This window comes from Anguilla rostrata, chromosome 9, assembly GCF_018555375.3.
Source record: "Anguilla rostrata isolate EN2019 chromosome 9, ASM1855537v3, whole genome shotgun sequence".
Taxonomy (NCBI): Eukaryota; Metazoa; Chordata; class Actinopteri; order Anguilliformes; family Anguillidae; genus Anguilla; species Anguilla rostrata.
In genome coordinates this window covers 1710236-1726748 of record NC_057941.1, presented here as the reverse complement: position 1 = coordinate 1726748, position 16513 = coordinate 1710236, and the positions used below count along the sequence as shown (strand labels likewise).

Below are 16513 nucleotides of genomic sequence, written 5' to 3'. Positions count from 1 at the left end.
TCTCAACACCATTTTTTTTATTTAGCTGTTATTTCCATACTGCAGTCACAGGCCTCCTCTGGCTAATTACTTTTCCCTGACACCTGCTGTAGCTCCGTCCCCCCTCCCCCCCACCCACCCCCTCGCTGCGGATGTCACCCGTGAGGGGCTAGTTAATTAGTTTTGGGACAGTCCTGTACTTCAGTGCTTTACAGCGTTCGCATGTTGTTGTCGCCGTGCACTTACAAATTAGAAAAACTGACTTCGTTTTTTTGTTGACCCAAATCTGCTGCTTATGGTGATAACAAAAAAAATAAATATATATTTCAAAAAGACGTGATGGTAAAAAGCAATGAAAAAGCTTTGAGGGTGAGGTTTACAGTATGGCGTGTCATGTGCACTGTCATTAGTCTCCCCTTTCCTGGCTTGTTAAGACGAGGTCACCATCTGGACAAGAAACGGAGCCAAAACAAAACAAACACCTTATTTATTCAGTTCGGACACCTTGTCCAGGTTTTCCACCTGTGCTGCCTAGTGAAATATTTAAACTATTTAAAAAAATAAAAAAAAACAGTTATGAAAAATGTACCTGTAGCATAGTACTCTGATGATATTTAGGCACTGCAATACAATTAGACTTAAACAAATGTTCATATTACAACTTAATTCATACTCAATTTATGTTTCACATTAAGTTTTAGTCCTTAGAAGCAGGAACAGGAAAAGTCTAATAGATCTAATAGGTGGTGAATAGATTTGTAATGGGACGATTAGGCTATATGACCCCAGACACTGGTCCCCGGACTATGGTCCTTTGGAACAACATAAAAATCACCAAACACTAAACAGTTTGTTTCTATTAGTGTGGCAGGCCCCTGATGTCCCACCTGGAAGCTTAGATTTCTTATTTTATTTATTTGTAAATTTTCTTTTGACGGTTTTGTCGGTGCTATTATAAGCAAGCTTCTGGGAAAATCTAGAGTTGATCATACAACATTAAACTTCTGTTATTTTAGCATGCTTAAAAAAAAGAGTTTTAAATGAACAGTCAGAACTTAAAATGTTATAATGCAGAAATCACCATGTAATCATGAAGTACTGTTTTCCTGTTATCTGAAATTTGCAGCTTTTATTAATGGCAAAACTTGGGTCTTTGTTGTCTTTCAATTGATGCATTGGTTTTAAACTCATGTAATAACTCATTACTCTCTAACACGTGTACGGAGTAACCTTCAAATGTATTCATATGCTCAGTGAATTAGAAAAAAAAGTTAATGAGTTAACTTAGGAAACACAAGGTCAATCATATTTTCTGAAATACATGAATGTTTCCAAAATTTCTTTATTAAAGGAAATTATATTTTGCTGGTTGAGTGTTTTTTGAAGGTTATGCCAAGGAGTTAGGAAGTTGAAAGCCTCCCTACCCAAGTCAGTTTTTGCCAGCCAGTCAGTTTTACTTGAGAATTTAGGCAAGGATTGTGAGCATAAATTATAAAGACGTATGGCTTGAAGTTTTTAATGTACCAAGATACAATGGTAGAGTGCCTAGTGCAGTCTTTGTAAATGGAAACAAAGACTTTGCAGGTTCCCAAAGAAGATATCACCACAACCCAGGCAGTGCTGAGCAAGGGGTTTATAACTTGTGATTCTTAAGGTGCCCATGATAATGGAGACTTGCAAAGATGATGATGCAGCTTGCATATTAAATTATGTCACTAAAATCATTTTGCAGGAAAGAGAAGTTTTCCTTGCAACAAATTTTAGTAGGACCTATGCAGAAAGAAAGAAAGACGGTATCAGCTTCAGCCAAAGTTTTGTTAATGTGAACTTCTGATCATATGAAATGCTGATCTTTTTCAAGCCAAATGTACTCATAATATGGCAGATGCTCAATCGGGGTGTCGTCTGCGTCTTGCCTCTACAGTATCAAATTCTCTGGATGAGTCACTGCACTCTGACATGAAGATCAACACAGGGCTGAGACTCTGTGTTGTGCAGCCCTGAGTTATAGGGAAGACCAGGGATGACTGACAAAAAAATCAAACGCGACCCTCATTGCCCCCATCGTCATCAGGATCGCTGGCAGTGAGTACATGTTTTTAGCGCGCTTGATCATAATATCGATAGCGTTTCCATTATCCTCCAGGATGACTGCGCACAGACTCCCTGATTCTGGGGAGCTCTTTCTCCCCCCCCCCCCGTGTGAGATACGGCCGCTCAGTATTCCGCACGCTGTGGCGCCCGTATCCGGGAGAGGAATCGAGCGGAGCGCGGCGTGGCGGGAATGTGGGATGAGATCTAAAAAGACAGCCTGCGCAAATATAATCAAGGTGACTTGAGTGTGTGAAGACGTTCACTACGCCTGCGTGTAAGTGACAAAAGCAGGAACAGGCAGGTGTTCAGGAGCTGTGACTGCCTTGGTGGATTCCGGTGCGTGAGATTCTTCCACATCTTTTTGTGAAGGGAAGATTCTGATGTTACTCCCCCCCTCCCCCCCCCCCCCCCCTTCTCTCTCGCCCTATCAGAGCTCGTATTCTATTTGACTGACAGAAAAGTGCAGTGTATTATATGTGTTTATTGTGTCTTTAATGATGAAATAAAATTATCATACTGGTGCTCTTTTTTTTTTCCCCCAGTTTTAACAGTTACAGTCAGTACAAATGCTGATGCGAGAACATTAGCTCTTCCCTAATATCTCTGCTGCTGAATCACAGCCATAAAATGAGATTATGCTGTGAGATCACACGCAGTACTGTAAGCAAAGCCAACTAATTTCAGTTCAAATGGCATTAGAAATTAAAACAGACATTGTTTTATATGCTGTATTATTATTTATAACTTTAAGCAACTTGCACCCATATCCGCAAACTACAAAAACTAACTTTTAAACAGATCAGTAGTTGTGAAACTGGGGGGAAATGTGGAAGGTAAACATTAATCAAAAAAAGTGCATTTTTTCGGGTGTGAGCTGAGGAGCAGTAAGTCCTGCATAATTCCCAGATAAAAGCGTTGAGTATTGCGGCTCCCGTGTTCTTACCCAGCTCATTATTCACATTATATCGGCACAGCGAAAGAAGGCACACTCGATATGACGAACGAGAAAGGCCATGTGTTGAATCACCATTCTAAAAAAAAAAAAAAAGTCTCATTTACACTGTTCATTTTTTTTGGCACGGACTCACTGGCACTGAGCTGTTTTTTCATTATGAGCTTTTGGATTCTGCTCTGTACAAAATCCCTGAAAAAAAACGACATTATTTTAAACTAAAAGGCATCACAAAAACCATGCCGCAACATTAACCCTTAGAAGAGGAGGTTTCTTTTTTTTTATTTTTTTTTATTTTGTTCAAAATTCTAAGTCAGTGTTCTAGAACTCCACTACCTTCAGTCACCAGCAGTGATTGTGACATCAGCATTGGAATGTTCAGTTCTAAGAATATTCTGGTCACATTTGTGATTGTACAGCTTAAACTGGATTGATACCCATCTTAGATGTTTTTTTTCTTCTAAAAACTCTTTCACTAAATTGGTGATGGAGTAAAATGCATTACTATGCTTAAGTCGTTCTTTTTTCTGTGGAGAGCATTCATTTGTATTCTGTTATGCACCCCCCCACACTTAGACCCGAATTTGATTTGAAAGAATCATGTACCTGCGCTAGGCTCTTTGTGAGAATATTAATATTCCTTATTAATGTTCCCTTTCAGTGTTACCTGAAAGCAATGAGTGTTTCATTCATCTAATCTAGGAAATGTCAGTGTAATATTTTAGACATTAAACATGTTTAAATTGTTGACCTTTTCGATGGCGCTGGCCTGATATTTGCAGTGACTGGTATACTGCCGTAAGCGTGATAAAGGAGATGAGGGGTGCGTGGTCAATGCAGAAGGTGAGGCAGGGAGGGCGTGTACTGGCCTGCCAGCCTGTGGGTGGCACGGTGGCGCTAGGACATAGTGGCATGGTGGCATAGTGGCACGGTGGTGCAGTGGCATGGTGGCGGGTGGCATGGTGGCGCAGTGGCGGGTGGCAGGGTGGCATAGTGGCATGGTGGCGGGTGGCATGGTGGCGCAGTGGTTGGCATTGTTTGGACAATGGAGGTCTGGGGTTTTACCCCACAGCCAAAACGTACAGCCCAGGGACTACTGATGGACATGAGCCTCCCTGGGTAACTTCAGGTGTTGCAAGAAAATAACATGCATGGTCAAAGAATACTGGATTGTGAGGTGTCTCTGTGCATCGTCTGTAGTGTTGTTCCTGGAACTCTACTTTCTGGTGTTTGTGGTTTTATTTTTGCCATTCTTTACTCTCCAGTTTGTCATCTTGTATTTTATGTTCATGACAGCATTGCTAAAGCGCTGTTCTTTATTATAACAGCATTATTACAGAGGGAGCTCATGGCATGTGTTGACTGCACAGGGAAGCCAGCCACACTGGGGTTCTTGTTTTTTAAAAATGCCGTGTCAGCGTTTCAAGCCCTCATAAGCCACAGAACAACACAACTGAAAAACTGTGTGCAAGTCAAGATTAAAATCTTCAGATCACACACCAGAGATAACTGCCCCCTTAAGTATCCTGCCTCATTACGAGTATTCTTATAATAAAATATTTTTTGTGTTAAAAAAAAAAAAAAAAAAATAGAAATTTGCCGTATAAATATAAAGCCAAGGCTGGCATCGGCTGTGCTTTCATAATGTCAGTCAGGACCGGAGCTCTAACGGTGGAAGACAGCGGGGGTTTATGAGATTTGTGTAATGTACCTCCGCCCATCTCTTCCTCCTCTTAAACACTTAAACAGCTGTTCCGCTTTGACCCGCGAGCTTCGATCAAAGCGATCGCTTCTGTCCCTCCGTGCTGCATGAGGATGAGCGTTCAGCGTGCTCTCGCACTTCATCTCTCATTCCAGATACACAGCGGGAATTTAAACGGGCTCTGCTTTCTGTTCCAGCCCCCCCCCCCCCGCACTGCGTACATTATTCTGAAGCTGGTAGCCCCCTGAATTCCAAAATAGTCCTTTCTGCTCTCAGAGGTAACAGCGTCTTCTTTTGCCTAACCGTTTACCTGAAGAGAATGAACACCTGACCTGGTATTAGAGATGCACTGTCTAAAGAGATCTGACTTGACACATCGTCGTGAAAGTGAAATGTAGGCTATTAATCATCTAACTTCTTATTTTCTTGTTGGCTATTTGGTATTCGTTGCATAAGCATTGCTAATTGATGATTTATAGAAGAGAATTTATATAATCTAAAAAAAGATGTCGATGCATTTAAAATGGCAAAAAAGAGAAGAAACTGTGTCGTTAGGCATTACAGTGAACTTTGAGTAAATACAGCCCCGCGATATCTGTGCATCTCTGTCAACCCAGTTCAATTGTTTAGAGGACTTTAAAAATAGAAAAATAAATAAGTTAGCGACTGCTGTTCACAGTAAATAATGCAAGATATGGAAAACATTGTTACGTTTGCAAGATAAGAGTCCACATAAAGTTTGGCGTTTCTTTCTATGGTACGCATTGGGTGTTTGGAGCTTCCTGTGCATTTACTCTATGGTGAGATCGTAGTTCTTTCTGCTTTCTCTTCGCTGCCACATTCTCAGACGAGCACGCGACCACCACGACCTGCAGGCGCTGAACAAACGAGCAGCAAACTCCTTTTCATTTGTCCGTCACCTCTGGGACCGGCCCGCCCCCCCCTCCCCGTCGGGACCGGCCCTCCTTTCCCCCATCGGACCGCTCCTCCCCCCCCCACCTCCGGGACCGGCTCCCCCGAGTCGGGAGGGTGAGGGTGGGGGTTCGCAGGCCAAACCAGTGCCCCCCCCCCCGCCAAAAAGCACGTCATGACGCTCTAAATAAATTGGGAGGAACGGCGCCGTTTCTTCAGATCCCGACGGGAAAAACCATCGGATCAGCCAGCCGTAGGCCTGGAAGATTACAGATTAAGAGCGCGATGCCATCGGCCTGGAAGATTACAGATTAAGAGCGCGATGCCGTCTGCGACGCTTCCTGCTGAAAGGGGTTAGTTCATCTTGAGGGACTGGGACGGAAAGGGGAAGGGCTTTGTGGGAGCCGTTTCCGCACGGCGGCGCGTGATGGATGAGCTTCGCTGGAGCTGGAGACAAGGCAGCAGCCCAGTGACATGAAATGTGCCGCGTGGATTTATCTGCGGTTGCTGAAAATCAATCCGCTTCTTTCAGACGTGTGCGACAGAGAGTAAACTAATTTTAGCCACTTTCTTCTATTGAACGCGAGGGTATGGACACTGTTGGCAGGCTGAGATGCTTCTCTTTGTTAAGGTCCTACAAATGGCTGAAAACTAAGAGAATTGAGAAAACATTGAGAAACATTCATGTATAAGAGGAAGATATGGGCAGGTGTAATTGTCAATGTGGTGTGCATTCAATTTGTGAGAGTATATAGTACAGAAGAAACAGAGTCTACAAAATATGATTGTCTAAAATAATATTATTAGTCACATATTAATTATATATTAATCTTATCAATAATACTATCAAGTTAGTGTACCCTTGTACTGGGATTTAATGCCAAATCTGGCTTTTTTCCCTTGGATTTTCTAAGAGTTGCAATACCTCCCTTAACCACCGCTGGTGACCGTCAAACTTTCTACCAGTCCTTGGTCCCTTGTTCTGTACCCTTATATTAAACCCAAAAACAAACAGATGCAAGAAGGTTTCACATGCGCACACACACACACATACACGCACCTGTAGAAGCACAAGCTCATGCACACACACACATGCACCTGTGGAAGCGCAAGCTCATGCACACACACACAAACACACACATTATTATTTCTGAATGACAGTTGAAAGAGAGGCTGAGCCTGTTGAACAGGACAGAAAGCCCTTCTCCTTTAGAGGTTGTCTCCTTGAAGATGGAACGCTGTGTTTTTCCACCTCTCCTCCTGTGTACAGAATAGCTCTCGGTATTTACGCGGATATAATTCAGCCTCTGCTTATCTAACTTACAGCTGATATAAATTACTGTTAGAGGGCTTTGGTGAAAACCTCCTTTTGTGCCTCTGCGTGCCGTGCTGGTTCCTGCGTGCGGGTGAAGCATCGCTTCGAGCGGGAGCCCGGCGCATCTCAATAATTCATGCCTTGTCATGCTGAATCACTGCACACCGTCCTGTTGGAGCGGTCGGCTACTGTTTGTTTAGCGTCCTGCTCTGGCCCCCCTCCCGCTGGAGCCACAACCCCCCAGTCCCAGTCCCAATAATTAAGCATTCACATTGATTTCACCGCCAGCGGGGAGCGTGATGATCACACAACATAAAACACCTGGTAAACGGATAGATGTGAGTTTGCTTATTATTAATGTAAAGCGATTAAATGCAGACGTGCATCCACGTTGGGTGAGTGGGTTGAAATGTGGTACATTTTTAATGTAAACAAAAGGAAGCAGTACTTGTGCTGTGATGGTGTGGGGTCGGGGTTTATCAATTATGAGTGGGGGGGGGCACACTGCAAACAGCGCAGGCTCAAACTCCACTGCTTTTAGAGCCCACAGCGTTTCCATGTACAGTCAGCTCCTCACCTTCACAGCATGTTCGCTCATGCATTAAATGATCTGGGCAGGTCACATGTTGCATTCACACCGCCCCCACACACATTCCCACCCCCCCCGCCCCCCACCACCACCCCCCCACCAAGGATCTGATAGCGCTGCACATGGCTTGATGTGGTTTCACAGGTTATTTGCAAGCCAAAAAAAAAAAGAAAAAAAGGCTTTGGCTATTTTTAAGCCGCTATCGATCTAGCGTCGGGAAGCGCAGATGCCCCCATGATGCTTTGCACCGTCCGAAGACAGGCCCAGGTGGCCCCACACAGCACACTGCCTGTATAACCCCAATGTCAGATTCCTGCTAATCGATCCTTCCTTTCTCAGGCAGAAAATACAGAAACTTCACGCTTTACTGCATTCGTCGTTTTTTCCTCCTTCAGCTCGCATATAAACGGAAATGAGGCTGGCAGGACTGGCCACAGTGGTGGTGCCTGTTCACCAAACAAAGCAAAAGAGGGAATGATAGTGCTGCTAAACTCTTACTGCTTTCCAGTTACTGTATATGCAAGCAAGATGAAAAATGTAGCTAAGTAAGATAGCAGCGTCTCAATGCACTGATAACTAAAATTAGCCAGACAATATATATATATAGTTGTATATAGCTATATATAGCTGTTTACTATTAAATATTTGGCTAGTAAGGCCGTACAGTAGTTGTAGTGATTTTTGCCAGTCCAAATATGAACAGCTGCTAAATCCAAATATAGAACATTTTATTTATAAAACAAGCGGTTTGCTGAGATTTAAGAGAAAGAAAAGGAGGACAATTGAGCAGGAGAAATCCCACTTATCCCCCATAATCCACTGAAAACAATGTGGCATCCATGCCGCTGTCCGTCGGAGCACCACAATGCGAGTGCGCAAGTTCACGCAGCACCTTGAATCCCAAGAGGCTTTCCTCTTGTGCACAGAGACCCAAAATCTAAACAGTAATCTTCATTTGTTCGATTTGTTGTTTCATTCGTTGTGAATTATTATAGATTCTATTTTGTTTAGTTTTTTTCTCATATATTTACTATCACTGATGTAACATTGACAGACATGGTCATGGTTTGAAGCACTTAACTGATTCATTGTTAACCGGTTTTTAGATTTTGTGCTAACTAGTTTCAAAACTCAGTTGTGTGAGCTGCAACCACATATAGAATATGTATATTCTCTTCTGAATTAACCAAAAAAAGTCCTCTTCTATGCCTTGGGTGTATGCCATAATTGACTGCCTTGTTAAAGTTGCGTGAATCTGAGTTATCAGTCTCTAAGGGTTTATGCAGACTCATTCCAGCCCATTCCAGCACCAGCCAGGTCATGAGCTGCTCTTCCGTCAGACAAAGCCTGGGGCACTCCGGGGGAGGAGGCTGTCCCAGGCCAATACAGTATAATTAACAGGCTAACAGAAAGATCACAAAAATAAAAGTCTTAACAAGGCCTGGTGGACTTACCCCTCTGTGATGGGCCCTCTCAGTAAAAAACTGGTGCAAAATCTCATCTGCAGGAAGCCTGCACAAAAACCAGACAAAATATTTTTTACATAATAGAAAGTAAGGCTCAGGGTGAACAGTAGCAGGTAAGGCTCAGGGTGAACAGTTGAAGGTAAGGCTCAGAGTGAACAGTAGCAGGTAAGGCTCAGGGTGAACAGTACAAGGTAAGGTTCAGGGGGGGACAGTAGAAGGTAAGGCTCAGGGTGAGCAGTAGATGGTAAGGCTTAGAGTGAATAGTACAAGGTAAGGTTCGGGGGGGACAGTAGAAGGTAAGACTCAGGGTGAGCAGTAGATGGTAAGGCTCAGGGTGAACAGTAGAAGGTAAGGCTCAGGGTGAACAGTAGAAGGTAAGGCTCAGGGTGAACAGTAGAAGGTAAGGCTCAGGGTGAACAGTAGAAGGTAAGGCTCAGGGTGAACAGTAGAAGGTAAGGCTCAGGGTGAACAAAGTAGCTCGGGTGAACGTGAAGTAAGGCTCAGGGTGAACATAGAAGGTAGTCAGGTGAGCAGGAGGTAAGGCTCAGGGGGAGCAGTAGAAGGTAAGGCTCAGGGTGAACAGTAGAAGGTAAGTCTCAGGGGTGAACAGTAGAAGGTAAGGCTCAGGGTGAACAGTAGAAGGTAAGGATCAAAATATGTAATATTAATCAAACAGTTATCCTTATATTTGTATAAATACTGTGCATCTACCTTCTTTTTTCCATCACTGTTTCAATTATTGATTTACGAACACCAGATATGAAACCCCAGGCTCCCCACGGATAGAAGATTGTGTTGAGGAGACCAAAGCTAATCTTGGAGGTCTGATTAAATTGTTCATGCAAATGATATAATTGACTGTAATTGGATGAAATTACATTAACAGCGCCTGCCCGCATTACCGCTGCAGTAAAGAACAATCAGAGGGAGACAGAATTCTGTTATGACGAACTGCTTTCCATTATCTTCAGAATGCACAGCTACATAATCTTTAAATAGTTTATTTACAGTAGTTTTCCTGTACTGCTATTTCAAATGAGCGGGGTTCTGCAGCCAGTGTGATTTACACCACGTTTGGAGGCACCAAACCATATACTGAGCTGTTATTACACAACAGACTGCTCATGAGCGGACATTAACAAGCAACGGCCTGGCACTCTACTTTGACACTCTGTTGAATACATGGCATTGTTTGTTTTTAGTTTTTTTTCCTCAACTAACTAACTAGCTAACTATTGGTTAGTTTAAAATGAACTTGCTTAAATACATCTTTTATGAAAAAATAAATATATATTTGTAAGTCACAGTTAAGGACCAGCATTGATTAAATCCAGGGTGACGTCTTCCCACTTCACACTAGATTATGAAATTGATTAAATTCATTTTTAAGCGTACTGTTTGCATAGCGCTCTGCTGCAAGCATTATGCTACATGAAAAGGAGATTGCTTTATCCAGTGTGTGGTGAGAGATCGTTGTTCAGCTCCTATGATTTCATCCTCGCCCGGACAACCAGCTTCCACACTTTCTTTACCTTTGACCTCGCTGGCAGTCTAGAGTTTAATATATCAGCCCCCCCCCCACCCCCCCCCACCCCTCATCGCCCCTCTCCCGGGCATAATGAACAGGAGTAATCTGGCTGTAAAATGTGCCTCAGAGCTGGGGAAGGGAGCATTGTCCATGTTAATTAATTAGAGGTGTAATTTAAATGCTCAATGCTTCCTCTTCGGCCTGCAGTACTTCATTCGTCCAGAAATTCGCAAATATTTCTGAATATCGAGCAAGTAAAATGAAAGGAATATCCCTTTTCAAGTCTTTTAGACTTCATGCAAAGTGAAACTGCACATTAATTCTTCAGATGAACATTTATCAATACAGATCTCAGAAATGTATTAAATGGATACTGTGATTTTTTTTTCTTTTTACATTTTCAGAATTTATATGCGGAGTGTATTGAAACTTGGAGAAACCTGTTTAAAGCAAATGGCTAAAACATACCAAAGACCACCAATCTCTTTATGCCTTGCACAAGCACATTGCACAATTATGTTTATGTTATTGCTGCTGTCCGCATGAATATGTCAACCACTGCTGCTATTATATGCGTTACTAATAAGCTAATTCAATATTTAAGCGTGTTATAAACTAAAAATGTTTCTGTGTTTTTAGATTCAAAGCCATGAATAAGCACATACTCCGGTGTGTCAGGGATTACAGTAAGATACTGTAGCAGTAAATTAAATATGTCCAGCTTGTTCAAACTGGGCCTCTGGCTCTAACATCCCCCACAGTTCCCTGCCTCCCAGATTAGCTCAATGACTTAACTGCTCAAGGCCCTGTTTCTGCATTCAAGGTGTGACTGTATTATGCTAGAGCTAATTCAGGACAGGGGACAGAAATTTAAAGCATATCCAACTCTCAATTTCAGTAATTCTGTGAGCCGAGGTGGCAGCGTACCCAATGTTCTATTTCAAAAGAGGTTCAATCCAGAATAATAGCTTACCTGTGGGGCGTGGTGAGTGATTTCATTATGGCCAATCAGATCAGCTGCTTTCTTTCTTTTTTTGCCTGAGAATTTAATGTAATAAGGAGCTGGCGCTGCTGCGGTGCGGAGTTAGCCTCACGTCCGTTTATTGCGCCTCACGCAAGCTTGCTCAGGGAAATTATGTCAGACAGACCGCAGAGCAGAGGAAGAGGATTTGGACACGGCGCACTTTAGCTTATTTTATCTTCATTATTCTCATCTGAGCTAATATGCCTTCAGTGCTGCCTTATAATATTACCCTCCTGTTCCTTTTTGTATTACTAAAACTTTTTTTAAAATATGTAAACTTTTGTACCACTTTTCATGAGTTCACCAGGCTATGGAAGAAACGAGATTCACATTCAGCATGTCCACTAAGTTTCTTTTGATGCACTTGTGATGAGTCTGAAGCAGATCTGTCCAACGTTAACCAGGCGCTCTGGACACACTCAGCCACTGCAGTTCTGTTGGCAGGATTCACATTTAGAGGGCAGCTTTGTGACGTGACGTTCACTCCATGTGATTGTAATGAGTGTTAGGATACATGGCAACGTGTGCGTACTCACGGTACACTAGCGTCTCAGAGACACACTCTGTGGAGTTATGAGGAAACCTGGCCATCAGCAGCTTAGACGAGTATGCCTCGTCAGTATCGAGCTCTGATGCAAGCATTAAGCCAAAAAAAAAAAACTATCCAAAAAAATATAATCAAAATACAAAATTAGACAATGAGTTATGTCTGTTTTAATAAGCACTGTTGTCAAAGAACACAATTTTGGAAAATTGACATTTGTTTGATTTGGGAAAGTCTCAACAGGGTGCACTGTAATGAAATATAAAATCTTCTAAAAGAAAAGTAAAAGTGAAATAGCAGAAAACAGAGTTTGTTAGTAGTGGGCAGTACCTAGATGGGCTGCATAGTAGAAGCACTTCAAAAACACAAATATATAATTATTTAAATGTATAATTATCCAGAAGAAAACTCATCAGAGTGCTGTAGCCTGCAATTCCCAGTCCAGGAGGTCGGAGAGTAGCTGAATGAAAAATAAGCCTCCTCTGGTAATTATACCGTGTGATACTTACAATGTGTAATTACCGAAGTAGATGCATCAGAGTGTGACAAAGTAGCCATGTTTTCTGAGATTGTGTAGATTGTGTGCAGAGGTGGGTAACCCGGCTTCTAAAAGTAAAAAGACTGACCATGTATTTGTTCCACCACCATGCACTAAACCAGCTGATTCTAATTACCATAACTCTTCAGCATGATGGGAGAACTAATTATTGTAACCAGCTGGTTTAGTGCATGTTGGTGGAGCAAATACATGGTCAGTCTTTTTACTCTTTGAAGCCGGGTTACCCACCTCTGATTGTGTGTACCTTAAGACGCACGTTGGGCTTCATTCAGCTAGCTGGATTTGAACAAATCATTCGTACAGACATTTACACAAGAAATGTGGTATTCGTTAAAGTTTTCAGAAGTCAAGTTAATTCAAAACATTACGAAATGTTACATGACCTTACAAGACATTACATTACAGGCATTTAGCAGACGTTCTTATCTAGAGTGACTTACACAACTTTTACATAGCATTTACATTGCATCCATTTTATTCAGCTGGATATAAACTGAAGCAGTGCAGGTTAAGTGCCTTGCTCAAGGGTACAACGGCACTGTCCTACCTGGGAATCAAACCTGTGACCTTTATGTTGCCAGACCAGCTCCTTACCTATGTTGTGTAAATTATTTTATTGTATGCCTGCATCTGGTGAAAATTACACACGCAGCCAAATATCACATCAAAACACAGAAACTCACCTCTCCATAGTACATACATTGGCTATCGCATGAAGGGTTATTAGAAAGGATAAAATAAATATTCCTACCCTAACACCAAACATGATGAGAATAGAATTAACAGCTGTAGATTTCTCCATCCCCAGATAAAGATGGAACAGCTGCATGTTTCTCCATCCCCAGATAAAGATGGAACAGCTGTAGGTTTCTCCATCCCCAGATAAAGATGGAACAGCTGCAGGTTTCTCCATCCCCAGGTAAAGATGGCGTTCCCTGAATGGCCGCCCTCTTGCCCTTGTTTCCAGCGTGTGCAGCTGTAGGGGAAGGAGCAGCTCAGAAACGCCTGCATAGCCCGACTGACCTGCTCGGTCCTTTTGGGGGTACAACCGCAGATAGCGCAGCTCACTGGGGAACGGATAGCAATAGCGCTTTTTTTTTTTTGTCACATTATCTTCCTGGATGGCTGAGGAAATGAAGGCCCTTCGCGCTGGAACGTGGTTGGTGCAGAAAGTAGCCACGGGAACAGGCTGACCCCGACTCCCCCCCCGTCTCTCAGATTGAGCCGTCAGGTTTCTGACGAAAGCGAATGTGCAGGAGAGGAATGTTCCAGACTGCGCGGCTGAACCTCGTACGACACGCATAATAAGATACCAAATGTACACAATGCAGCGGGCCTTGTCTTACTCTCCCTGCATTGCACCAAAGTGAGTCTTTACCTCGTGAAACACGAGGCCCGCTTCTGTGATAATTATAATTTGGCTTTTGGCTTTTTGGTAGTTGCATCTTATTAGCAGCTCGCCCTGTGTAAAGAGATGCTGATAAAACATGCTGTTTCTCAAAACAACCGTCTTCAAGGTAACACGAAGGGTCCTGTGTACCAGTATTGATGTTGGTGAAAGTTAATAAGTAGCAATAAGGTTTAAATTAGGGTAGCCACTGCAGGGGAGGCTTGTGAATCTCATCAGCGCGCGGGGAAGGAGCCGGTATCTCCCCAGAACACTGGAGCAGCTAATAACCTGATTAAAGCTGGGAGAGAAATGCAAATTTCACTCTTATTTGGCAGCTCGCTTTAGGTCTATTTTAGACTACTGATATTTACCACTTCCTGCCAGAAAAAAGCAGAGGAATATGAATATATATATATATATGTGCACTGTATATATTAATCAAAAAATATTCACAACCTGAGCTTATAAAAAATGATAAAAAATTGCATGAATAATGTAGACATTGAGATGTATTGCATGCCGAGCAAAAGTGGGGAAAATAATATTATTTTATACTAACTGCGCAGTTAAATTGCTTTTTTAACAAGACTTTTTTTTAAACACGCGTCTCACAATTATTCACACCCCTAGTGATTTCTTCAAATAACGTCCAACGAAAATGCATCTGCTTTTCACATGCTACTTTTAACGTTTGCGTCAGGGAACCATTTTATGACCTTCCTGTTTCACTGGGGAATAAAAAAAGGGGTAACACGCATGCATGCAAAATGCATGTGTCTGGGGTGCTGGTTGCCATCAAGGGCAGGACGGATGGAGGCAAATGCAGGGCTAAGTCCTGGAAGAGGACCTGTTTCGGTCCTCAAAGAGACCTGCGTTTGGGGTGAAGATCCCTGTCCCAATGGGGTCGGGAACCAAAGCACACGGCAAAAGCTCCAAACCTGAAATGTGCCACAGTACCGACACCGGGCATGTTTATATTACTGGCATAGTGTATGCGTTACACATGCTAACAAACACACACAAAACCACTGTTTCTTATATCTCTTCCATATTATTGGGAGAACAGGCATGTGCAGTTAGTTGCTCTAGAATAATTTGAACTATGCTTATGCTAAGCAGTTACACTATTCACATAATGGTGAATAAATATTTTCAATGAAGTTCGGATCCGGATCGATCTCTCAGAATCTCAAAATGTTAACAACCCCCCCCATGTTTTAAGTTTCCTTTTTAGTTACACTTTTCCTAAACATCAGAGTACTTGCATTAAGTTGCGTTTCACCTCGATCTGCACCCATGTACAGAACTCTCTCATTACTCGGGTGGGTTATCTGCAGAGGTTCCCGCAGGCTGCTTTATGCTCAGATTGAGACAAAGTTTTATTCGTCCAATTAAAGTGCGGGGGGGGATGGCCTGACCTGACTGAATTATTGCAGGGCAGCAGGGAACCTCCTGCTCTTGACCTCGAGGGGATTTGATTTTTAACAGGCACAGCGGGGTCAGGACCTCGGGGTTATTGTTTCATTACTATTTTATTTGTTTCATCTGGAATCTCTAGAATGTTCTACAAAGGCCCTCGGCTTCTCTTCGCCAGTCAGCAGTGTTGGGGCAGCAGTGTAGTACGACGGCTAAGGAGTCGGTCTTGTAACCTAAAGGTCACAGGTTCAATTCCCCGGTAGGACACTGCCGTCACATCCTTGAGCAAGGTACTTAACCTGCATTGCTTCAGTACACATCCAGCTGTATAACTGCATGCCTGTAACGTAACAGCATGTGATGCATGAGGGACGATTACATAGCAAGGCTCTTCTCTGTCTCAAACACCACCTGCACCGCCCCCCCCCCCACCACCACCACCACCTGAACCATGTAAAACCAGGTGGGGCAGTCAGGATTCCGTTGCTGAGCACCATTCAAAGTAGACGGATATCAGGCCAAACTGTGCTGTGCTGAGTGGAGCTGGTCACGGTGGAGCGATGAGGGTCTGGAGACACAGCTCGGCTTGGTCACTGAAAATGGCTGGCTGACCAAGTCTGGTCGGCATGATCTCCTGATAGAAACACGTGTTTTATGCATTTTTCGTCATGCTGGCAGGGGTATTTTTCTTGACACAAACACAGAGACAGACGCAGATGGTCGCAGATGGTCTTGTCTCTACACGCTCTTAATGAGAACCACAGCCATTAATGTTGCCCAACACTCGCTGTATGGCCTAAAGAATCTGTTCGACGTATTCGTCCAGTTTTAATATTGCACTCATGCATTATAAATCAATCATTTAACCTGGGATGGTTTCATTTACCCGTAGTCTCGGGTCAGAAACCAAACGCTTTTCCGCAAGTGGGAGGCGAATAAAGCTGTTTCTGCAGAATATTTAATGTTTAATGCTTAATATTTAAAACTGTACATGCGCACAATAATAATTTCCTATATATCCATGGCCCTGCGTCAGCTAGTAA

General features: G+C 42.9%; 1 protein-coding gene across 4 annotated transcripts in view; it reads left to right on the top strand.

The window, feature by feature from the left end:
- The window catches only part of sgcd (sarcoglycan, delta (dystrophin-associated glycoprotein)), a 263623-nt gene that overhangs the window by 38699 nt on the left and 208411 nt on the right, over positions 1-16513 (top strand). The window contains exon 2 of one of the 4 annotated variants that reach the window (XM_064349681.1): positions 13473-13583. The exons of the other annotated variants lie outside the window; for them this stretch is intronic. Within the exon in view, the coding sequence (XP_064205751.1) occupies positions 13553-13583 (31 nt within the window). The 5' untranslated portion in view covers positions 13473-13552. The remainder of the gene's footprint in view (positions 1-13472; positions 13584-16513) is intronic. 4 annotated transcript variants of the gene reach the window in all.